This window comes from Myotis yumanensis, unplaced genomic scaffold, assembly GCF_028538775.1.
Source record: "Myotis yumanensis isolate MYYU_CA2020_CCGP unplaced genomic scaffold, mMyoYum1.0.hap1 SCAF_3, whole genome shotgun sequence".
Taxonomy (NCBI): Eukaryota; Metazoa; Chordata; class Mammalia; order Chiroptera; family Vespertilionidae; genus Myotis; species Myotis yumanensis.
The window spans coordinates 161,983,479-162,002,278 of NW_027223754.1; the positions used below are offsets into that span (position 1 = coordinate 161,983,479).

At 41.5% G+C, this 18,800-nt stretch overlaps 1 protein-coding gene across 17 annotated transcripts in view; it reads right to left on the reverse strand.

The window, feature by feature from the left end:
• The window catches only part of PCBP2 (poly(rC) binding protein 2), a 22,517-nt gene extending 5,956 nt beyond the window's left edge, over positions 1 to 16,561 (reverse strand). Inside the window, exons 1-14 of one of the 17 annotated variants that reach the window (XM_070410122.1) lie at positions 16,339 to 16,519; positions 13,899 to 14,051; positions 13,316 to 13,339; positions 13,193 to 13,225; positions 12,548 to 12,664; positions 10,390 to 10,521; positions 9,335 to 9,463; positions 8,297 to 8,383; positions 6,334 to 6,426; positions 5,226 to 5,267; positions 3,890 to 3,962; positions 3,352 to 3,390; positions 2,347 to 2,399; positions 1,268 to 1,437 (exon numbers count right to left, since the gene is read on the reverse strand). In XM_070410122.1, coding sequence (XP_070266223.1) covers positions 1,268 to 1,437; positions 2,347 to 2,399; positions 3,352 to 3,390; positions 3,890 to 3,962; positions 5,226 to 5,267; positions 6,334 to 6,426; positions 8,297 to 8,383; positions 9,335 to 9,463; positions 10,390 to 10,521; positions 12,548 to 12,664; positions 13,193 to 13,225; positions 13,316 to 13,339; positions 13,899 to 13,967 — 1,061 coding nt within the window. In that variant the 5' untranslated portion in view covers positions 13,968 to 14,051; positions 16,339 to 16,519. Of the gene's footprint in view, positions 1 to 1,267; positions 1,438 to 2,346; positions 2,403 to 3,351; positions 3,391 to 3,889; positions 3,963 to 5,225; positions 5,268 to 6,333; positions 6,427 to 8,296; positions 8,384 to 9,334; positions 9,464 to 10,389; positions 10,522 to 12,547; positions 12,665 to 13,192; positions 13,226 to 13,315; positions 13,340 to 13,898; positions 14,052 to 16,338 lie in introns of all 17 variants that reach the window. The other 16 variants (XM_070410121.1, XM_070410123.1, XM_070410124.1 and 13 more) reach the window with 16 other exon arrangements.
• Positions 16,562 to 18,800: the final 2,239 nt, after the last annotated feature.

Here is an 18,800-nt window from a genome sequence, read left to right on the forward strand (position 1 = left end):
AAAAAAGAAAATAACTTCCAGCTTCCAAGAACAGCTTCCACTTAACCATCCCCAACTAGAAACAAGAGGACAAAACCTTTGTAAACAGCTTCTGTGAAAAGCTTACTACCATTTGAGTCTGAACATTAAGAAGTTGATGTTGCTTGGTAGCTGAAGAAAAAGCAGACCTTAACATAGAAAAGTCTTTTCCACATGAAGATTAGTAAATACCTCACAACATAAAAAGACTGAAGGGGGGCGGGCGGGGGACCAGAACCACTATTGAGGAACTGATAAATTCTTAACCAGGGAATAGAGACCATGGAATAATACATGTTAGTGTAAGCATGACAACAATATAAAATTCATACTTATGAATCCCTTTGTCTTGCACTAAGATTCAAAACTAGAATGCACAGAGACCAAATAGTTATAGAGGTAAAAGCAACTAGACAAAGGCTACATAAAATGGATGGCTAAGCTCCTTGGAAAATGGGCTAACACTGGTTTGAAATGTTAGTAAGCAATGAAAATGTGACATAAGCACTAATGCTGAAAAAGCAAGAAATATATTTATTTTTAATGCCTTGTAGGATGCCCACTGGACTATCAACAGTCCTGCTACAATCACGTATTTAGTAACATTAGCTAGCTTTGGATAAGGAAACTACAATCTCGGGAAGTCATTATTGAATGAGATGGTGGGGGAAATTATTTCTGAAATATTCCAAAACCTGTGCCTCCACTTTCCCACAAGCTCTGAACAATGAAACTCATTTGTGATTTGAGAAAAATTCATGTTTTCAGAATAAAAGTAATAGCTACCCCCAAGAAACTACCTTGCTGTCACATTACCTCATTATCCTTATTTCAATTAAGGGTACTTTGGAGCCTTAACCCAATCAGTGAAAGAAACATTGGGCTATATGACATGTATAGCAAAGTCCCACATTTGAGTCTAAGTATGGGTGGCTCCAGCCAGAGCACCTGACCTATTGCTAAAGACACAGTCCCCAACCTTTCCACTCCCCAAACCATGAAGTCAAATCCGAGCATTCTATCCTCCCCGCTTCAACCTCATGCAAGCTTACTACAATCTGATTCCTTTTTCTGCTACACTAAAAATGGATGAAAACAGGGCTAGACTTAAACTTCTCCCCCATCTCCATCTATCCCCATTCCCATCCCCTAAATAATCCCTCATTTAATAATACATTTTAGCTTTCCCCAACACACACATTACTTGTGTGTTGACATCACTAAGACAAAAAAGGCAGGGAGCTCTTACCTGACATTGATTAGATATTGAGCCAGGCTAATGCTGGCAGCAGATCCAGTGATGGTAACCTGCCTATCAGTAGATCCTTCCACTGGGTTCGCAATTTTGATCTGCGCCCCAGACATCTGACGGATCTCATTGATTTTGGCGCCTTGACGCCCGATTATGCAGCCAATCAACTTTAGGGAGAAAAACAAGAATGCACACCAAATTAGGAATAGCATGGCTAGGTCCAAGAATTTCATCCCACCCCTCCAGCCTTCTATAACTTGGGTCCATGAACAAGGCAATGGAAACTACTACTATCTGCATCCTACACACTCCACTCATAAACTCCAGACTGAGTTACAGATTGTGCTCAACTCTTACCTATTCTTTTGTCAGAGCCAACTGAGCCTCCTGACTCCAACATAGCCAACTGAGCATAGCTCATTTTCTTAGAGTAAATCCAAAGACAAAATAAAACAGAGCCAAGATAACAAACCTAATTTATCATAATAAACCTGGAAATAAAGGTAACGGTATCTTTGGGTTTTTGGGCAACATAGATATCTAAAACTCATCCTGCCAGGATTACCACTTTACTATGGATTCTGGCTAATTTCTAAAGTTTTTACCTTGAGAAAAAGTAAAAAATTGGTCTATATTTGCATTGTCCAGTACTGTAGGTACCAATAAAATGTGATTATTGAACACATCCAGTATGGTGTGGCTAGCGAGATTGAAAAATTGAATTTGTTTTGTTATTCTTAATTTAAATAGCCACATGTGGTTAGTGAGTACCATATTAAATAGCACAGATAAAACATCCGAAGACCACTGCTTTAAGGATAAGGCTTCAGATTCTACAAGAAACAAAGGCAAACAAGAATTTCTACTTAAGAAGGTCCTCTCTGCCTCATGAATACCCAACAAGTGTTACCAATTTTCTCCATCTATTTTTATTCAGAATTCTAGATACTATAAAGTTTTTAATTTGGTATCTAAAGCAATTTTCTTTCCCTAGGCCTTGAAAGTGGCTAAGACTTCTATTCTTTAAAGCCAATTCTCTTATTTTCATCCCATGCAACCAAACTAACTATACTTACATCATTTGGAATGGTGAGTTCATGAGAAGTAGTCTGAGCAGATGCATCCAAACCTGCTAAAAGACAGAAGAGAGCAAGAAAGTTCAATGTGCAGCATACAAACCCCAACTGATTTGCACATTAACCTAACAGAAGGAAACAAACTGGAAACCCAGCATTGGCTGTTGGGATTCATCACTAACTTAGAAACCTCAAAGAGTAAAGAGGGGTAGATGGGTATAGAAATAATTCTGGAAAGATTCCTCTGTACACTCAGGAGAGCTGATTTCATACCATTTCCTGCAAAGCCCAGCCTATTAGGGTGTAAGGGGATGGAAGCAAGGGGAAAGTGAGTGTGGTATCCTTAAACAGGACCAAAATCTAACCAAGTCAGTCCTTCTGCACTTCTCCCTTTTTCTTAGAATTTCCTGCTGTTGTGTTCCAATTTTATCTCACCTGATGCTCACTAGCACCAGTGCCAATATCATGCCTGTTATTGGTACCATGGACTCTTGGCACACATGCAGAGTTGCTTTAAATATACCTGTATCAGATTAACAGTGCCTCCCCCCACCAACCACACACACACTATCTTAACCTATATTTGAAGGTCAGAGAGAATGGCAGTCAGGTGAGGGAAGTTCATTTCTCCAGATTTATTCCCTGTCTTTTGCTCAATTGCTCATTAATTTGTTCTGGTTTTTATTGTTTTCCAAAGAAAAAGAAAAAGAATCTAATCAGCAAACACTCATAACCATCTATAATGGCACCTGGACTGGAGCAGGGCAGCTAGCTAAGTCTCAAGGCTAGCCCTGCTCTCAAATGTGGTTGCTAAATTCAATACTTTTAGAAGGGGGTTGGCCAGATCCGTCAAGGGACCCTCAGGGGCACCAGGCCCACCCTTTTGCTCTCTCAGCTTCTTTCTGCCATGTGTATGTTGCTGGTATGTCATGGGCAGTGAAACAAGACTCCCACCAGTTTATTAATATAACAGTAGAATACTACAGATTTTTTTTTAATCATTACCCCAATAGCCTTTCACCTCTGGAGAGCTGGATTCAATGCCTGTTAAGATACAAGTGAAAATGAGTTTGGTGGTCTCATCCTAACCCTATCGGACAAGTTATTCCTTATACAAAAAAAAGCCCAAAACAAAACAAAACAAAAGCAAAAAAAACACTACACAATTTGGCACAAATGGTTTGTTGTCTCTACCCAGGTCTGTGAAAGCTGGTGGAAAGAAAGGGGGTGCCAATCAGATCAAAGGGGCAGCAATGAGAATGGGTTAGAGGAAACGTCAGCCTACCCTTTGCCTGACAAGCATCCCCTGACTTCACCCCAAACCTTCCAGGGCCTTTTTTTTTTCTTTTAGAATAACTCATCCCATATGAAAACCAAGTTAAACACATTACCTCCTTTGGTTTAGCCACAGAAGATAGTCAAGTTTAAACCAGCAGGATGCTGGGTAACGAAGTTTGTCTTAAACAGATGTCAAACTGAGACCTTGGGGCTGGCCTCTGTCTTGCACTACACCTTACAAAAATAAACACTGAGGTATCCATACCACTGAATCCGGTGTTGCCATGCGTCATGGGAAAATGAGACTGTTGCATTGCCAACTGGTGCAGCTTGGTCAACTGCAGGGAGGAAACAGGAGAGGTTGACATTAGGAGAGTAACAGAGTCAGGGTTCAAGAGCATTCAAATTTGAAAAAGCAGAGCTCCTGATGATCCCCCAAAGTTGTCTCTACTACTCAAATTACAACTGAGGGTAAGGATGGGGCTTACCCTCTGGGGATAGACAGAATATGAAGGGTTAGAACAGGAATCAGTACAAGAAAATGAATGCCATTTTGGGTGTGTGAAAAGAAAAGCAGCAGCACCCACCCAACAACCATTCCCTTGTAGGCTATTTAATGAAGGTGTTTGCAGCCATTGCCAAAGTTGCCTCAGGGACAAGCACAGACAGGCTGGGTAAATAAACTGTGCAGTGGTGCTAGGGAAAACACACCATGCAGGGTTCTGTCAGTATTGGGTAAAGGGAAGGAGATGGGGGTGGGGGGGGAGGAAAGAGACTGTAAGGAGAAGAGAGATTAAAGATGATACCAAATGGGTTTTAGTCCCTCCCCCACTACTAGTTTTTACAGCTATTTTTCTTCATGTATATAAACTGTCTTGGCTGTTGTAAAATAATCCCTCTTCAAGTATACTTCCCCTTCTGGGCCCTAACACTAACCAAGAGCCAAACTTGAACTTCCCTAGTCTAATGCTCAGCACCTAAAAGGGTTAGTAAGGATAAAGGAAAAGTGCAGAAAGAAATATCTTTAAACAAAAGTCTGATTATCAACACTTTTTAAATAGGAATTTTTAGTGGCAAAGAAGGTTCCATTGAGTTGAATAGCCAAATATTCAGCTTCCTATCCCTCCCTGTATAAATAAGCCCCTTTTCCACCCCTCTGGATGCTTTTAAAATTACTATCTCAAATTGAGGAATATCCAAAGACAAAACCATCTCCCACCCCAACCCCAATTGAAGACTCCATACAGAGATGCACAGTCCACTGTTAATTTAAATTATCCCCAGAAATAGACAGAATACCATGGAACATTTCCCTTTTAGACAGAGTAATCTGGAACAGGCAGGAAAGTAGAAACTAATATTCTGCCAATCATAATTTCCAGGGATTAAATGTCAAAAGTGCGGCAAACAGGGTGCCATTATACCCTGATTAAGGATTATTTAAGGGTTGAAATATGGGATTCATCTTATGAGGAAAACAACTTATTATTGCAATTGTTTTAAGACCCAACTCACTTCTGCCTACATGGAGAAGAAAGGAATGAGACAATTTTGGATGGGAGAGGGAGCTTTTCAAAAGAAGAAGTGAAAACAAAACTTACATCTGGCTGTGGAATGGCATACTGTCCTTGAATGGTATAGGCCTACAAAAGGAGGAAAACAGTTCCTATTAAAAAACCAATCACGGACAGCCACCCAGTTGGGAGAAAAAGACATTTCAACTAGCCAGGAAGCCAGAGTTGAACTAGAGAATGGGGAGGCCAAGATTGAGGCAGTAAATGATATCTCACAAATACAGTCAGACCCAAGTTGGCCTTCTTTGAACCCTAAATATGACTTATTCTGGGAAGCCTTTAAAGGGAGCCATAGCCATGTTCCCTGCAATCAAAGGCAAAATACACATCAGTTCCTAAATGAAAATATGAGGAGTGGGATTAAGCAATGCCTGGATTGACAAGCCCCCTTCTTTCTCCCTATGTACAAGACAGCCTGGGAGGAAAATGATCTCTTCCCTCAAACCACCCAACCCCTCTACCAACCACGGTGTTGTGAATGATTTGTTTGCACAAACCTACATGGCATGTTTTGAAACACTTCCCTTTCCCTATTTTATTTTTCTCTACATCTGCCTAAAGACCTTTAAATGCACTGGAAGCTAGCTTAGTCCCTAAGTACTAGGGAGCTGACCACAGAACACACACACAAAAAAAATCACTGTGTTCTAAGTCCTGCCTTCTCCCACCTCCCCTCAATAAAATGCACTTGCAGCTCCCACTACGCCCTCCTCCCCCCACACCATAACCTCAGAAAAAGGAGCTGGGACTTCAGGGCAATGGGGTTGGGAACAAGGAGTAGGAAGGGCAGGGAAGGAAGGAGTGGCTGGCTAAAAGGATATGAGATTTCTCACATCAGTGGCCAGTACCCCCAAAAGTGCACCCAGGTAGGGGTGGGAAGGTGAAAATGGGGGAGGAGTGGGATAAAGGGAAGAGGGGTTGAACAAAAAGAAAAAAAAAAGAGAGTTGGTGTTACCATCTGGTGGGCTACGCGGCCTGTGTGAAATGAGGTGTGGGGGGGGTCAGTCCAGGTCCCCGTGGACAGGTGGTGTCCACAGCACAAAAATCACCAGCGTCACTGGCCCCCCGCGTGTTGGCAGTCTCGGCTGAGGCGGAAGGATTGAGTGAGCCTTGGAGACTGAACATCCCCTCTCACCTCTAGAGGTGGTCCCTCCAGGTCAGGGTTGAGGCACATGGACGGGGTGGTGTGGGGAAAGCTCGCACTGTCGCTGCCTGTGCTGTACCTGTCCTGTGGATAAATAGAGGATTTCAGTCTCCAGGGCTGTCAATCCGGCACCTTGTCACCAGCATGAAATTCACATAAAAAAAGTTGTTTAATTTTTTTCCTTTTCCTTTAAAAAGTAGCTCACAACACAATTTGAAACGAGCTGCAATCAGTCAATTAAAAAAAAAAGTTACCTAGAGGCAGGTTTCACACTGCACAATTGGGCTATTTTCAGTAAGAATAAAGGGGTAAGGCAACAGAGCTGATGCCAGCTCCTGGTCAGTGAGGGATTAAGTTAAACCCCTATAGAGCCCACTTTATCACAAAGGAACAAAAGACACAGGTCCATCTGTGGGACATTGCATGAACTGGTCCATTTAAAAAAGCTCATGGGAATAATCCATGACAGGGCCACTCGTGGGAGAAACTGCAAGCTTTTAGAGGGTGGTCAACTGAATAAAGGAGAGGGAGGGAGGGGAAGCAAATAGGAAAGAAAGGGAAAGTGGGTAAGGAAGGGAAGAAAAGGGAAATGAAGTAAGAATTGTAAACAGAAAGGATTGCTGTGGCACAGCATGGGACTCTTTATAAAGGGGAGTAGTAGAATCCAGAAGAGTAGGAACCTGGAGTTCCTGGGGAGAAGGGAAAAAACTCCTAAAGCTAAAACTTGCTACACTGACTCTAGCTGGGCCTTTGCTTATCCTGCCCCTAACCAAACTGACTGAAAGCCCTTTGATCAAACCAGTTTGTACAAGGCTAGTGTTAAAAGTAAGGTACTAAATTGTTTCAAGGTAACACTGTGACATGATTAACTTGTGAAAAAAAACACCCAGAACTACATTACAAACTAAGTTCCCCAAAACTTGGTCAATTTTATGCCAACTCAACAGAATATGAACGAGACAGATTTCAAGTTTATGCTTCCCCAGTTTAAATACAAGATGGGACTAAATAATTGTGCTTGCAAACAGGACAGCCCCATGTGGGAAAAGGTATTTTGAGTAAAGCACTTGTTTAAGGCGGGTACCAAAATGAAGATCACTATTCCAACCTGAATCCCAGTATTTTAAAAACTGACCTACCTACTCCTCAAATACTAACCAACAAAGCATAAAACTACCATGGTGATCACTGCTTGTGTCATAAAAATCTAACTTCATAATAAACCATCCATGTGCCAAGGATCAAGTGTTTAGGTGAGTGAAGGAGTAGAAGAAGCCCAAGGGGCTGCTTTAGTGTTCTTACTCAAACACCAAAGGTCAACATCACCACTGCCCAACATGCTCTCCCCCTTCTATTCTTGCACACTGAATCATTACCCCAGCTCATTTGTTATATGCCATGTGGGTTCAAACCAGTGTTTATGAGGTTAAGAACCTGGGGGACAATACACTGGAGTTTGGGAGTGAAGGGATAGGAGTAGGGGAGGTGAGGTGGGGGGAAGGGAAGTTTGTAGGACACTCAAGTTCTGGACCCCCAATTTTGAGAATACCATCCAGAATCTCCTTCAGAGGTCCAACTCTTTGCTACCTTTATTCAGACCTCTGAAGAATACCCCACACATAAAATAAATATGGATGGGGTGGAGATAGGTAGGGTAGTGATACTGAAGCAATTTAACCCTTTCTTCTAAGCCAACCCACTTTAAATCACCAAGTAAATGACCTCTTCGAGTGCCTACAAAACTCCCATTGCCTACTAAAAATTAAATAGGGCTTGGCATTCACAGCTTTCTCCAGTACAAAAATATAAATAAATAAAACTAAAAGCAGGTCAAACTATGGCCAGAGTACAGGTTTCAGCAAGCATGCAGAGTGGCCTGATGTGCTGCTGGCAAAGTTGACATTTCAAATATAAACCTCATTCTTATCTAGCCCAGCAATAAGAATTTTCTTACCTGACCACCTGCAAAGATGACTGGTGAACTGGACGGCTTGGGCCGGTACGGGATGGTCACGCCCTTCGGGGGGGACTGGGAGAGAGTCAGAGGGGAAAAAAACAAAAAGAGATAAGGTTTCAAAGCTGCTTCAGCTGTGTGGCTTAAGCTCACACAGGTTAGTTAAATAGAAAACTGTATTTCCATCCCCCTCACCTACCAACGTTGTCTTTGGCTAGATCTAATCTGAAATCATCTGCAGTTATTTGCCTTTAAAGTAGTAAGATGGTCCGTGGACTACACAGCTCACACTAATTCTCATCAAGGCAGATCCCCCTGTAATAATTTAGGCATTATTTCCATGTTTTCAAATAAGCCTAACGAATATGAAAAACCTCTATGTGTACATATGTACATTTTAGTTGGAGACTTTTTAGTATAATACAGACACTGTCCATAAATAGTCCAAAGGCTCAATATTTTTCTACTTGGAAATTCTACTTTCCTTTGTTGCCAAGATGGGTCCAACGCCATATAACAATTCTAAAAAGGCTTACTGTCTCTTAATTTTGCTATTCTTGCTTTAATCAAATAACACATACCAGGACCTTATGTCATTCATAAGCACTGTTTTGGATTTATTTTTTCTATACAACTACCACTTTGAATATAATCCTGCCACAAAACACAGAAATTTAAATGTTTCAAAGTTGAATGTAGCAAAAATTCTGTAATCCAAGAGGCAGCTTAAATTAGAATCTCAGAAACCCAGATACATCTTTTATCCACTCAGTCCAAGTAGTGAATCTTCCCCTACCAACCCCACTAGAATTGCTACAACCCAAAAGATCACAGCTACTTAGCAGTTTCTATTTTTTGCTCAGACTATAAGAAAAGCCAAAGCTGGGGAAAGGAAAATATGAACTCAGGGATCTTCTTCCCCACCCCCATTGGAGGCTTCTAAGAGCCTCACCTAATTCTAGTCTTACTAAATATAAATTAGGCTGTCTCCCCTAGAATTACCCTCCCCCCATTCTCAGCATGAGCCTGAGGGCTTACCTCCAACATGACCACGCAGATCTGTTTCACACACTCAATGATGGATTGCGGAATGCCAGCAATAGTGATGGCCCGCTCAGTTGAGTTGGGGAGCATATCCCCTGCCACCTGGACTTGAGCTCCTGTACTCTGGGGTAAAAAGAAATTTAAAAATCAGAGAAAAACAGCTCATACTTACTCTTCCAATACCTCCCAGTAGCAACTTTAGAATCTAAAGATCAATAGACACTTACCCCACCTCCTACCTTACCCTTTTTGACTTCCCTTCCCACTGCTCCCTTATTCCAGTTAGGACTGTTTAATCAGTTATAAATAAATTAGCCTTTGAAAGCCAAGAATAAACCTGAATAACAGTCTAAATTTAACCTGCTCTCAAGAAAAAGGCCCTTCTAGACAGTTTCCTTTCAGCTAATGTTAACTGTGGGCCATCAAACAAAATCCCTACAAATCTCACCCACCTTTCATTCGTATTAATCAAATATTTATATTAAGCCCATTTTATGTGCCAGGCACCGTTCCAGGTGCTAAGAATACATCGATGAACAAAACCAAAATCCCAGCTTTCTCCTGGTATTTACAATACTGAGGCTCCAAAAACTCCAAGTAGTTTTCTTTTAGGAGTCATTCCAACATACAATTTGATAATTCCCAGATATAATTAAAAGCTTCCATAATTCAATGTAACTTCCACAATTTAAGAGAGCAAGATTACCACTACATCCCAATATACCTTCCAATATACTTTCCCATTTTCCCCTCCCTATTTAGGAATTTGGCCAAGGAAAATATTTGCTACTATTATATATCAAATTGTAAACTCTTTAGACATAAAAGAATTATGCAGATTCATGGAAAAGTTGTCAAATTAATAAAAAGATCAATTGTACAATACTTTTCATCCCAATATAGTCAAATTATAATCTTCTAGGACTATTTCTTTAATAATAATCTTCACCTCAACAAATGCTAACCTTTCCTAGTCATACTTAAAGCTAATAGGAAAAGCCGCATTTAGAATACTTAACAATTCTAAAAGGAGCACAAAAGATACCAACCTCTCTTATTTCCTTGATCTTGCAACCACCTTTCCCAATGAGAGAGCCACACTGACTAGCAGGCACCACCAGCCGCAGGGTGACTGGGGGTCTACTGGCAGCTGTGCTATTGGTCATAGAGCTGCTGATGTCCTACAAGAAGAAATTAGTCAGAACACCAAAATATAACAAGTTTCTTTTTTAAGGAAGTTTTTAAAAATGTGTTTTTACTGATTTCAGAGAGGGAGGGGGAGATAGAAACACTAATGATGAATCAATCAATCGTTTGCCTCCTGCACACCCTCTATTGGGGACCAAGCCTGCAACCTGGGCACGTGCCCTGACCCCCTGACCAGGAATAGAACCGTGACCTAATTCAAACTGAGCCACACCAGCTGGACAGAATATAACAAGTTTTAAGCAGATCCCTTGGAACCCATAAATGCCATAAAAGAACCACTTACCCTTAAATAAAGGACATATTATATATATCACAATCCACCATCAACAAATGCCCAAAAATGTCCCTTCAAAATAACTATTTCTGAAAAGATAAAAACACCCACAAACTTCCTCAGAATTAGCCCTATATTTATTCACTCACCCTGGGGAAAGGAAATGTTCTTGGTAGAGGAAGAAAAACAATTATTAGTTTTGGAAATTAAAGAGTTGACTGGCCAAACGAAATCAAGATTGAAGTTACAGTTAAATAAAATATTAAGGTGAAGTCCTAACCGGTTTGGCTCAGTGGATAGAGCGTCGGTCTGCGGACTGAAAGGTCCCAGGTTCGTTTCCGGCCAAGGGCATGTACCTTGGTTGCCGACACATCCCCAGTAGGAGGCGTGCAGGAGGCAGCTGATCGATGTTTCTCTCTCATCGATGTTTCTAACTCTCTATCCCTCTCCCTTCCTCTCTGTAAAAAAATCAATATATATATATATATCAATAAAATATATATATATTTTAAAAAATATTAAGGTGAAACAATGCAACCCCAAATTCAAATAACCAATTCTGTCCTCTTAGAAACCTAGAAAGATTAAATAGTATACGTCTATATACCATTGTTTTAATTTCTTGGTAATGTTACCATTGTACAAGTAATGAAATTGAGCTTGAGTACTTGTCCCAATCACATCTATAAAGCTGTAGATTTAAAATTATAAACTCTATTGGCCCCAAAGCCCAGTTTTCCCCATAACAATGCTGCATTCAAAAAGTCATGGTTTTAATCTATTTAGCCTTTTGAAAATTAACTAGTTTAAATATCACTACCCAGCCCTAACCTTTATATAGTAGCTAGACCTGGGAATTGCTTAAATATAAATATTAAAGTCAAGGACATGTTTCTTAGTTGGTTCAATTACGAACAGATTTTCTGAATGTTTTTTAAGCCACAAGTTCTGGATTAGCAGGGTCTTGTAGGTGAAAAGGTTAACATTTCTGACTTGGCAAGGATAAGATTTCAGCCACCATTAAGTATCCAAGGACCAATCAAGCAGCAGCCAGAAGCTCTCCTCTGCCTGTGGTGTCAATTAGAGATTAGCAGTATTAAGGCAGAAGGGAGAGGAAGCCAAGACTTAAGACCTAAGGCAATGGTTAATGGCTGTTCAGTGAGGTGGCTTGGTGAACAACAAAAAACTTCCTTCTGCCAAAAAGCTTGAAATCACTATTTTGCTTCTGATAACCTGTAAAACATTCCCTCCCTCCTAGCTTCGACACAAAATTATCAGATTGATTTTTTTTAAAAGTATAACTGAACCCCGTGCTGGAAGATATCCATATTTATAAGGTATATTAGTGTTCAGCAGGACCATTAATTAAAAGCACATTAATCTAATTCACTCAACTATGAATTGAGGACAAAGTTTACCAGTGCAGTGGTGGCATACCTTAAAAACCATTGGTCAATAAATAAACATAAAAGATGCTGCTTTTTTAACACAATTATTTTACAGGGAGTCCCTGGTAATAGTCAAACTATTTGTTTTAATACTCAAGTGACTTATTTTCTAAACAACCAAATTTTGGGGATGCTGAAGGGGAGCAAAGAGCCCATCTACAGATTTTTATCATCGTCTGTCCTGAAAATTAAAAACTCCTTTGAAAATCAATAAGGTATCTAGAAGCAATTTTAAATGAAAAAAATGAGAATGAGGGAGGCGGGAGAACAACAAACCTCTTCCAGTTTGTCAATGATCATAGCGAAGGCTTTGAAGATGGCATTAGTGGGTCCAGCCAAAGTGATAATTCTCTCAGGACAATTCCCTTCTGAGATGTTGATACGTGCACCACTCTGGATAAGAAACAGAAACAGGAGGTTAAGTAGACAAAATATCTAGCATATGTAGATATAGAGACCTACTAAATAAGATGGGCAAGGAGCTGCCTATATACATGATCCTGATACTAGGTAATGTCAACATCACTGCAAATACTGTTCTATGTTTGTCCTCAAACAGACTATAGAAATTGCCTTAAGCTCTCGCCCTTGTAGCTCAGTTGGATAAAGTGCCAAAGTTGTGAGTCTGATCCCTGGTCAGAGCACATACAAGAAGCAACCAATGAATGCATAAATAAGTGAAACAACAAATCAATGTTTCTCTCTAAAAATTAATAAATTTAAAGAAAAGTTGCCTTAAGTCATGAATGAATTAAGTCGTGCTAGAAATACATTTCCCAGCATACTATTTGTAACCACAAAGCCAAAAAAATATTAACTTCTTGAGACCTTCCTTCTTCTAAGCTCTCCTTAAACAGAATTTTTGCTTTTAAGTTTTTAACTTCCCAAGGCAACAATTCCCCAAATCCCCCCATAACTCACCTCCTCACGCATCTTCTTAACTGATTCTCCTTTCTGTAAGAGGAAAAACCAAGAGTGACTTAAACTGCTATTTCAACCCAGACTGACTAAATAGTAATTAGAGTGGAAGTGAAACTATCTTACCTTTCCGATGATACTGCCAACTTCCTGCAATGGAGAAAACTAGTGTCAAATACAAGGAAACTCGAAGTGCTCATTATCATGAAAAGAAATTTTTAACTGTCCAAACTAATGAAAAAACTAAGGATTATTGGAAAGGGGAGTGGGCGGGATTATTCTTTTCTTTGCTCAAAATGTTAAGTGAAGCTCTCAATAAGGAATAATAATGCAGGAGTGATTAAATGCTGTGTGTTCAATATAAGTTATTTTAAAATAAACAAAAAACACATCATCCACCCTTAAAGTTTCCCAAAATTGCAGGGACAATCTACCTACCACAAGCTATAGCAACCTCTATGAGAAAAATCTTATCCAGGTATGACATAGTCTTTGGCTCTAGGCTCTAGTTAAGCCTTTCCTGCTCAGTGGAGCTTCCCAGAGAAGTCTGTCCATTTTCCCACTACACTCTCATCTACTCTGCTAGAGAAGAGTGCTTAAAGCCAGACACCCTACAGTGCTAATCTGATGAGCTCCAAGACACATGCCCTCTCTTCCTGGCCCCTCCCCTAGCAGTTACTACGACCCAATTTCCCAAGCTGGTGCATACCTTTCCATGCATAAGTAGCCGGATGGTGAGAGTGACGTTTAATCCACCTTCAATCACACCAGTGTCCATGTCGAGCAGTATTCTGGGGAGCTGGACTTTGAGTGGTCAAGTCTTTGGTCACTGGTGGAGGGGAGGGAGGGTGAAAGCCAAGAACTGAAATACAAACATGACCAAATGAGAGGAGGAAAACAATAGAATATTTCCCTGTTATTTTCACCACTATCAATGTTTTCAAACTGACTCTTCTTTAAATGACAGCCTTTCATTTGGCAGGCTTGTATACACCCAGCAAAACTGCAGTAACGACCCCCCATTAACAGCTCAGGTTCTATTAAATATGGAAAGCGACTTTGTCCTCTCTCACTAATGGTCGGGTTTCTGCTGACTCTCAGGATGAGGAAGATTCCTTCAATTGGCAATGGTTCTAAGGGGAACTGCTGAACGTGCACCAGTCGTCCTTCACCAGAATTAAACTTCAATAGGATACAAAAACACTTGGAAATTAGGAGGGCAAACCTCAAACTAACCAACTACAACAGAGAGGGCAAGTGACCTTCTGCTTCCCTGTTAGGGAGCAGCTCAGGCTGAAGGCTAAAGAGGACACATGTAAATTTTCTTATTAGTAGCAATTTCTAGGTAAATTGAAATGAATCTATCATTAAAAGTTTGTGTTGATAAAATGACACCAAATAATTTTGCAAAGATTTACATGAACAACCTCACTGAAAAAGGCATCATCTGAAATGCCCTCCATGTAGGCTGATGTTCCATATTCCCTTTAGAAAATGACTCAATACATTCATTAAGTATAGCCTTCTCCCAACCCAAGTTGATAGTCATTCAGATCTGAAAATTTCTTTGCTTCTATGTATTAACCTTTGTTACCACTCAGTCTTTATTCAAGTCTCTTAAATTTTCTTGCAATCAATCAAAATAAAACTGGTACTGCTAAAAATTTATTGTGTAGTTGTTTTGAACAACAATGAGCCTTTCCTACTGAGGAAGCCCTTTCCCCATCTACCCTCTATTTCTTAGCATTTCTGTTTTAGAACATTGACTATGTGAAGATGATTTGTTTTGGATATACCTTTGCCTACAATACCGCCTTAGGACCTAAAATTAAAGTGGCAACTTTAAAAAGACTCTCTCCAAAGTTGTTAAATTTCTCCAGTGACATTTCTAGTATCCCTCCCTTTAAAACTGAACAAGGATCTCTTACTAGTTTTTTCTTCACAAAACTAGCCACCGTTTTAACTTTGCTCTACACAAAGCCCTTACCCTAGTACTTGTGTTTAAGTGGCTGCCAGACCATTCTGTGTATGGCAAGCTGCCCCAGAGTGTGCCTGCCCCAGAGTGTGATTATTTAAAAGATGGGCTTCGCATCCCCAAAGCACTCCTCACCCATTTTCAGAATAATTAATTGCTGGCAAAATCCCAGAATTCAACAATTTTTAATCATGGAAAAAAAAAAGTGCTGGGGGGGGGGGGGGGAGATGGGCCAGACTTCGGTCTACAGGAATGACTTTCTTTTTTAATAAAGCTATTTTAACAAATTGACGGTTTAATTCCTTAGCCCCACTCATAGGAAGCACTTTACAAATACAATAAAGCAAGTTTGAAAGGGCAAGAAAACTGAAAACCTATTTGAAGCCATTTCTTGAGGTAAGGCACAAAGGTGCATTTCTAATTCCAAATCACCCCAAAAAATCTCTCCTGACTAGGTCAATAGAAGTACACAATCCCAGCAATCCAGCTGTTAATCCGGCAGTCCATTACCCCTTCTATAAATAGCTCGCTCTGGGTCTATATCGACAGGCATTTTGTAATTTCAAAATTCGTTACCCCGAGAGAACGTCCTGAATAACTCGGTAACTGGGAGGGCCCGTCTACCCTTTCTTTAACTCCGCAGCCCCCCTCCCCTTGGCCATCCTAGCATTTTCCACTTAAAAAATGCCCCCCCTCCCATCCCTCGACTAGACTAAGAGGAAAAAATAAACGGTTCGGTCGGGGGGGGGGCGCTGCAACCCAGGGGGAGGGGCCGAACTAGCAGCGCTTCTTCGCGTGGCTGCGCCAGCGCCTGACCCCCGCGGGGAGCCGCGCTCACCCGCCCGGCCAGCAAGCCGGCCATCGCCTCCCCTCACCCCCCTCAACCAACAAATCCACCGCCGCCCCCCCAACCGCGCGCGCGCCCTCCTTAACTCCTGCGCAGCCGTCACCGGGAAAAGGCGGGGGGAGGGGGGCAGGCCTTCACGAGGCCTACTAGGCCGCGCAGGAGCCAGGACCTCGCGTGAATGGCCGACCTGGCTGAGTGAGGGAGTAGGCGCTCACGCGAGACTACGCGAGGCCGGGGCTCGTGACGAGGACTGGAGCCCGCTAAGAAAGATGGCAAGAAGTGAAATAGTGCTATAGCCGGGGGCGGAGGGAGAATTTTGAAGCTTACCTGCAGGCGCGAGGCGACTGAGGGGAAAAGGGGAGCGGGCGGGAAGGGGAAGGGCGGGAGGCCGGGGGCGGAACAATAGGGGCGGGCGGGAAGGCGAGGGGGGCCCCGCGGGCGGGCGGAGGAGGAAGGGGGGGGTGGAGGAGGAAGGGGGAAAGAGACCCCGGGGCGGGTGGAGGGCGGCGGAGGGCGGGCGGGCGGGCGGAGGGCGGGCGGGCGGGAGAGGGCGCAGGCTGCGGCTGCTCCGGCTGCTGCCTCTGCTGGTCTGGGAGGGGGACGGGGCGGAGCGGCCCGCTTTCAACCCCGCGCACCCTCCGACCCCGGAAGCGCTAACCGCCCGGGGGCCGGCGAGGCGACTGCGTCGTCCAAACCTTCCCCACGCAACATGGGAAGGCCTCCCAATATCCTAGAGCGGCTCCGTGGACAGCGTCAGCACCAGAGAGACAACAGCTGATAGTACATGGCGAAGTCTATGATAGAGCGGCAGCATAGGGGCAAGGAGGAAACTAGTGTAGTGGCCTCTAGTGGCCTCACTGGAAAGTCCAGGCGTAAATGCGGAGAATTGACAGTGGACGTGGATAAAGGGAAAAAGAGATGGCTGAGGACATCCATCCGAGATGAGAAGAATTGGGGAAAACTCGGTAATCTAGAGTAACACTCAAAAACAGAAAGAGAAAAAAACGAATTTGCCACATTGGAGGTAACTTTTACACCACCTCCTTATTCTGAAAATTGCTAACTGAAAGGGAAGATTTAAGCATTTATCCTCTCTTCTTAGAAAGAACTGTAGCCCTAGCTGGTTTGGCTCAGTAGATAGAGCGTTGGCCTGCGGATTGAAGGGTCCCAGGTTTGATTCCAGTCAAAGGCACATGCCCAGGTTGCCAGCTCAATCCCCAGTAGGGGTTGTGCAGGAGGCAGCCAATCTGTGATTCTCTCTCATTGATGTTTCTATCACTCTCTCCCTCCCTTTCTGAAATCAATAAAAAATAATTATTTTTTAAAATACTGCAATTCATTCTTAGTCAATAAGGGAAAACTTTTTAAAAAGACATCTACCTAATAAATGTAGAAGAAATAAAAGGCTTAGAAAATCACCATTCATTCTGCAACCCAAAATGAAATAATTGATTCAGGCAAGTGTTATAAATCACCAAAACTTTAAGCAAAATGTTGTTAGGGAACAAGATATTATCTGGTGCCAAATATCACCACACAAATTATTTGCAAATCGTACAGGGGGAAAAAAAAAAGATAACTTAAAATGGAGTGACCTGCCTAGCCAGTGTAGCTCAGTGGTAGAGCATCGACTCATGAACCAGGTCATGGGTTCCATTCCTAGTCAGGGGTGTACAGGAGGCAGCCAATCAATGATTCTCTCTCATCGTTGATGTTTCTATCCCTCTCTCCGAAATCAATAAAAAAAACATTTTTAAAAAAAGAATGAACTGATAGTCAACATCTTACCCAAGTGATCAAACATTGCATCACTTATAATAGGACAATTTTGACATTATTTGGTCTATTAAGTATTTTTCTCAAAGTGTTTAATCTTAATCTCATCAAGCCTTTAGACTTAACTTACAGTTTATAGGATATTTACATGGGCTAAAGAAACAGGTTAAACATATCACACTATAAAGAGGTAACCAGCCAATCCAGAATGCTGGACATTCTCTAAGACAACTAGCCTGGTTTCTTCAAAAAGGCATTACAATAGAACAAAGAAGGAGCAAAAGGAAGGGAGAAGAATGAAAAATTTAAAAGGCAATAATAATCTAATGTAATGTATAGTCTTGTTTGGATTCTGGTTTTTAAAAAATTCCTATCTAGGATATTTTGGAGACAATTGAGGAAATTCAAACATGAACTGAATATTTGCTAATATAAGGAAGTATTGTTAACTTTCTTAAGTGCAATAATGGAATTTTGGTTATGTGGGAGAAATACTATTTAAGAGGTGCATGATGAAATATTTAAGGGTGGAGTCATGATGGATACAACAGATTTTTAAGTGCTTCACATAGTATATCCATAAATACGGTAAAATGTTAGCAATTGTTGAGTGTAGGTGGTAGGTTTATGGGTGATGATTGCACTGTTTAAACTTTTTTATATTTTATTTCAGAGAAGGGAGAAGGAGAGCTAGAAACATCAATCATGAGAGAGAATCATTTATTGGCTGCCTCCTGCATGCCCCAACTGAGGATTGGGCCCACAACCCAGGCATGTACCCTGACCAGGAATCGAACTGTGACCTCCTGGTTCATAGGTTGATGCTCTACCACTGAGACATGCTGGCCAGGCTGTTTAAACTTTTAAAAAATAATTTTCATTGATAAAAATTGGGAAAAATATGATGTGGAACGGAACAAGATTGGCTAAACATTGATAATTACTGAAGGGAAATTATATATAGGAGTCCATTAAACTGCTTTCTCTACCCTTGTAAATTTCCACATTAAAAC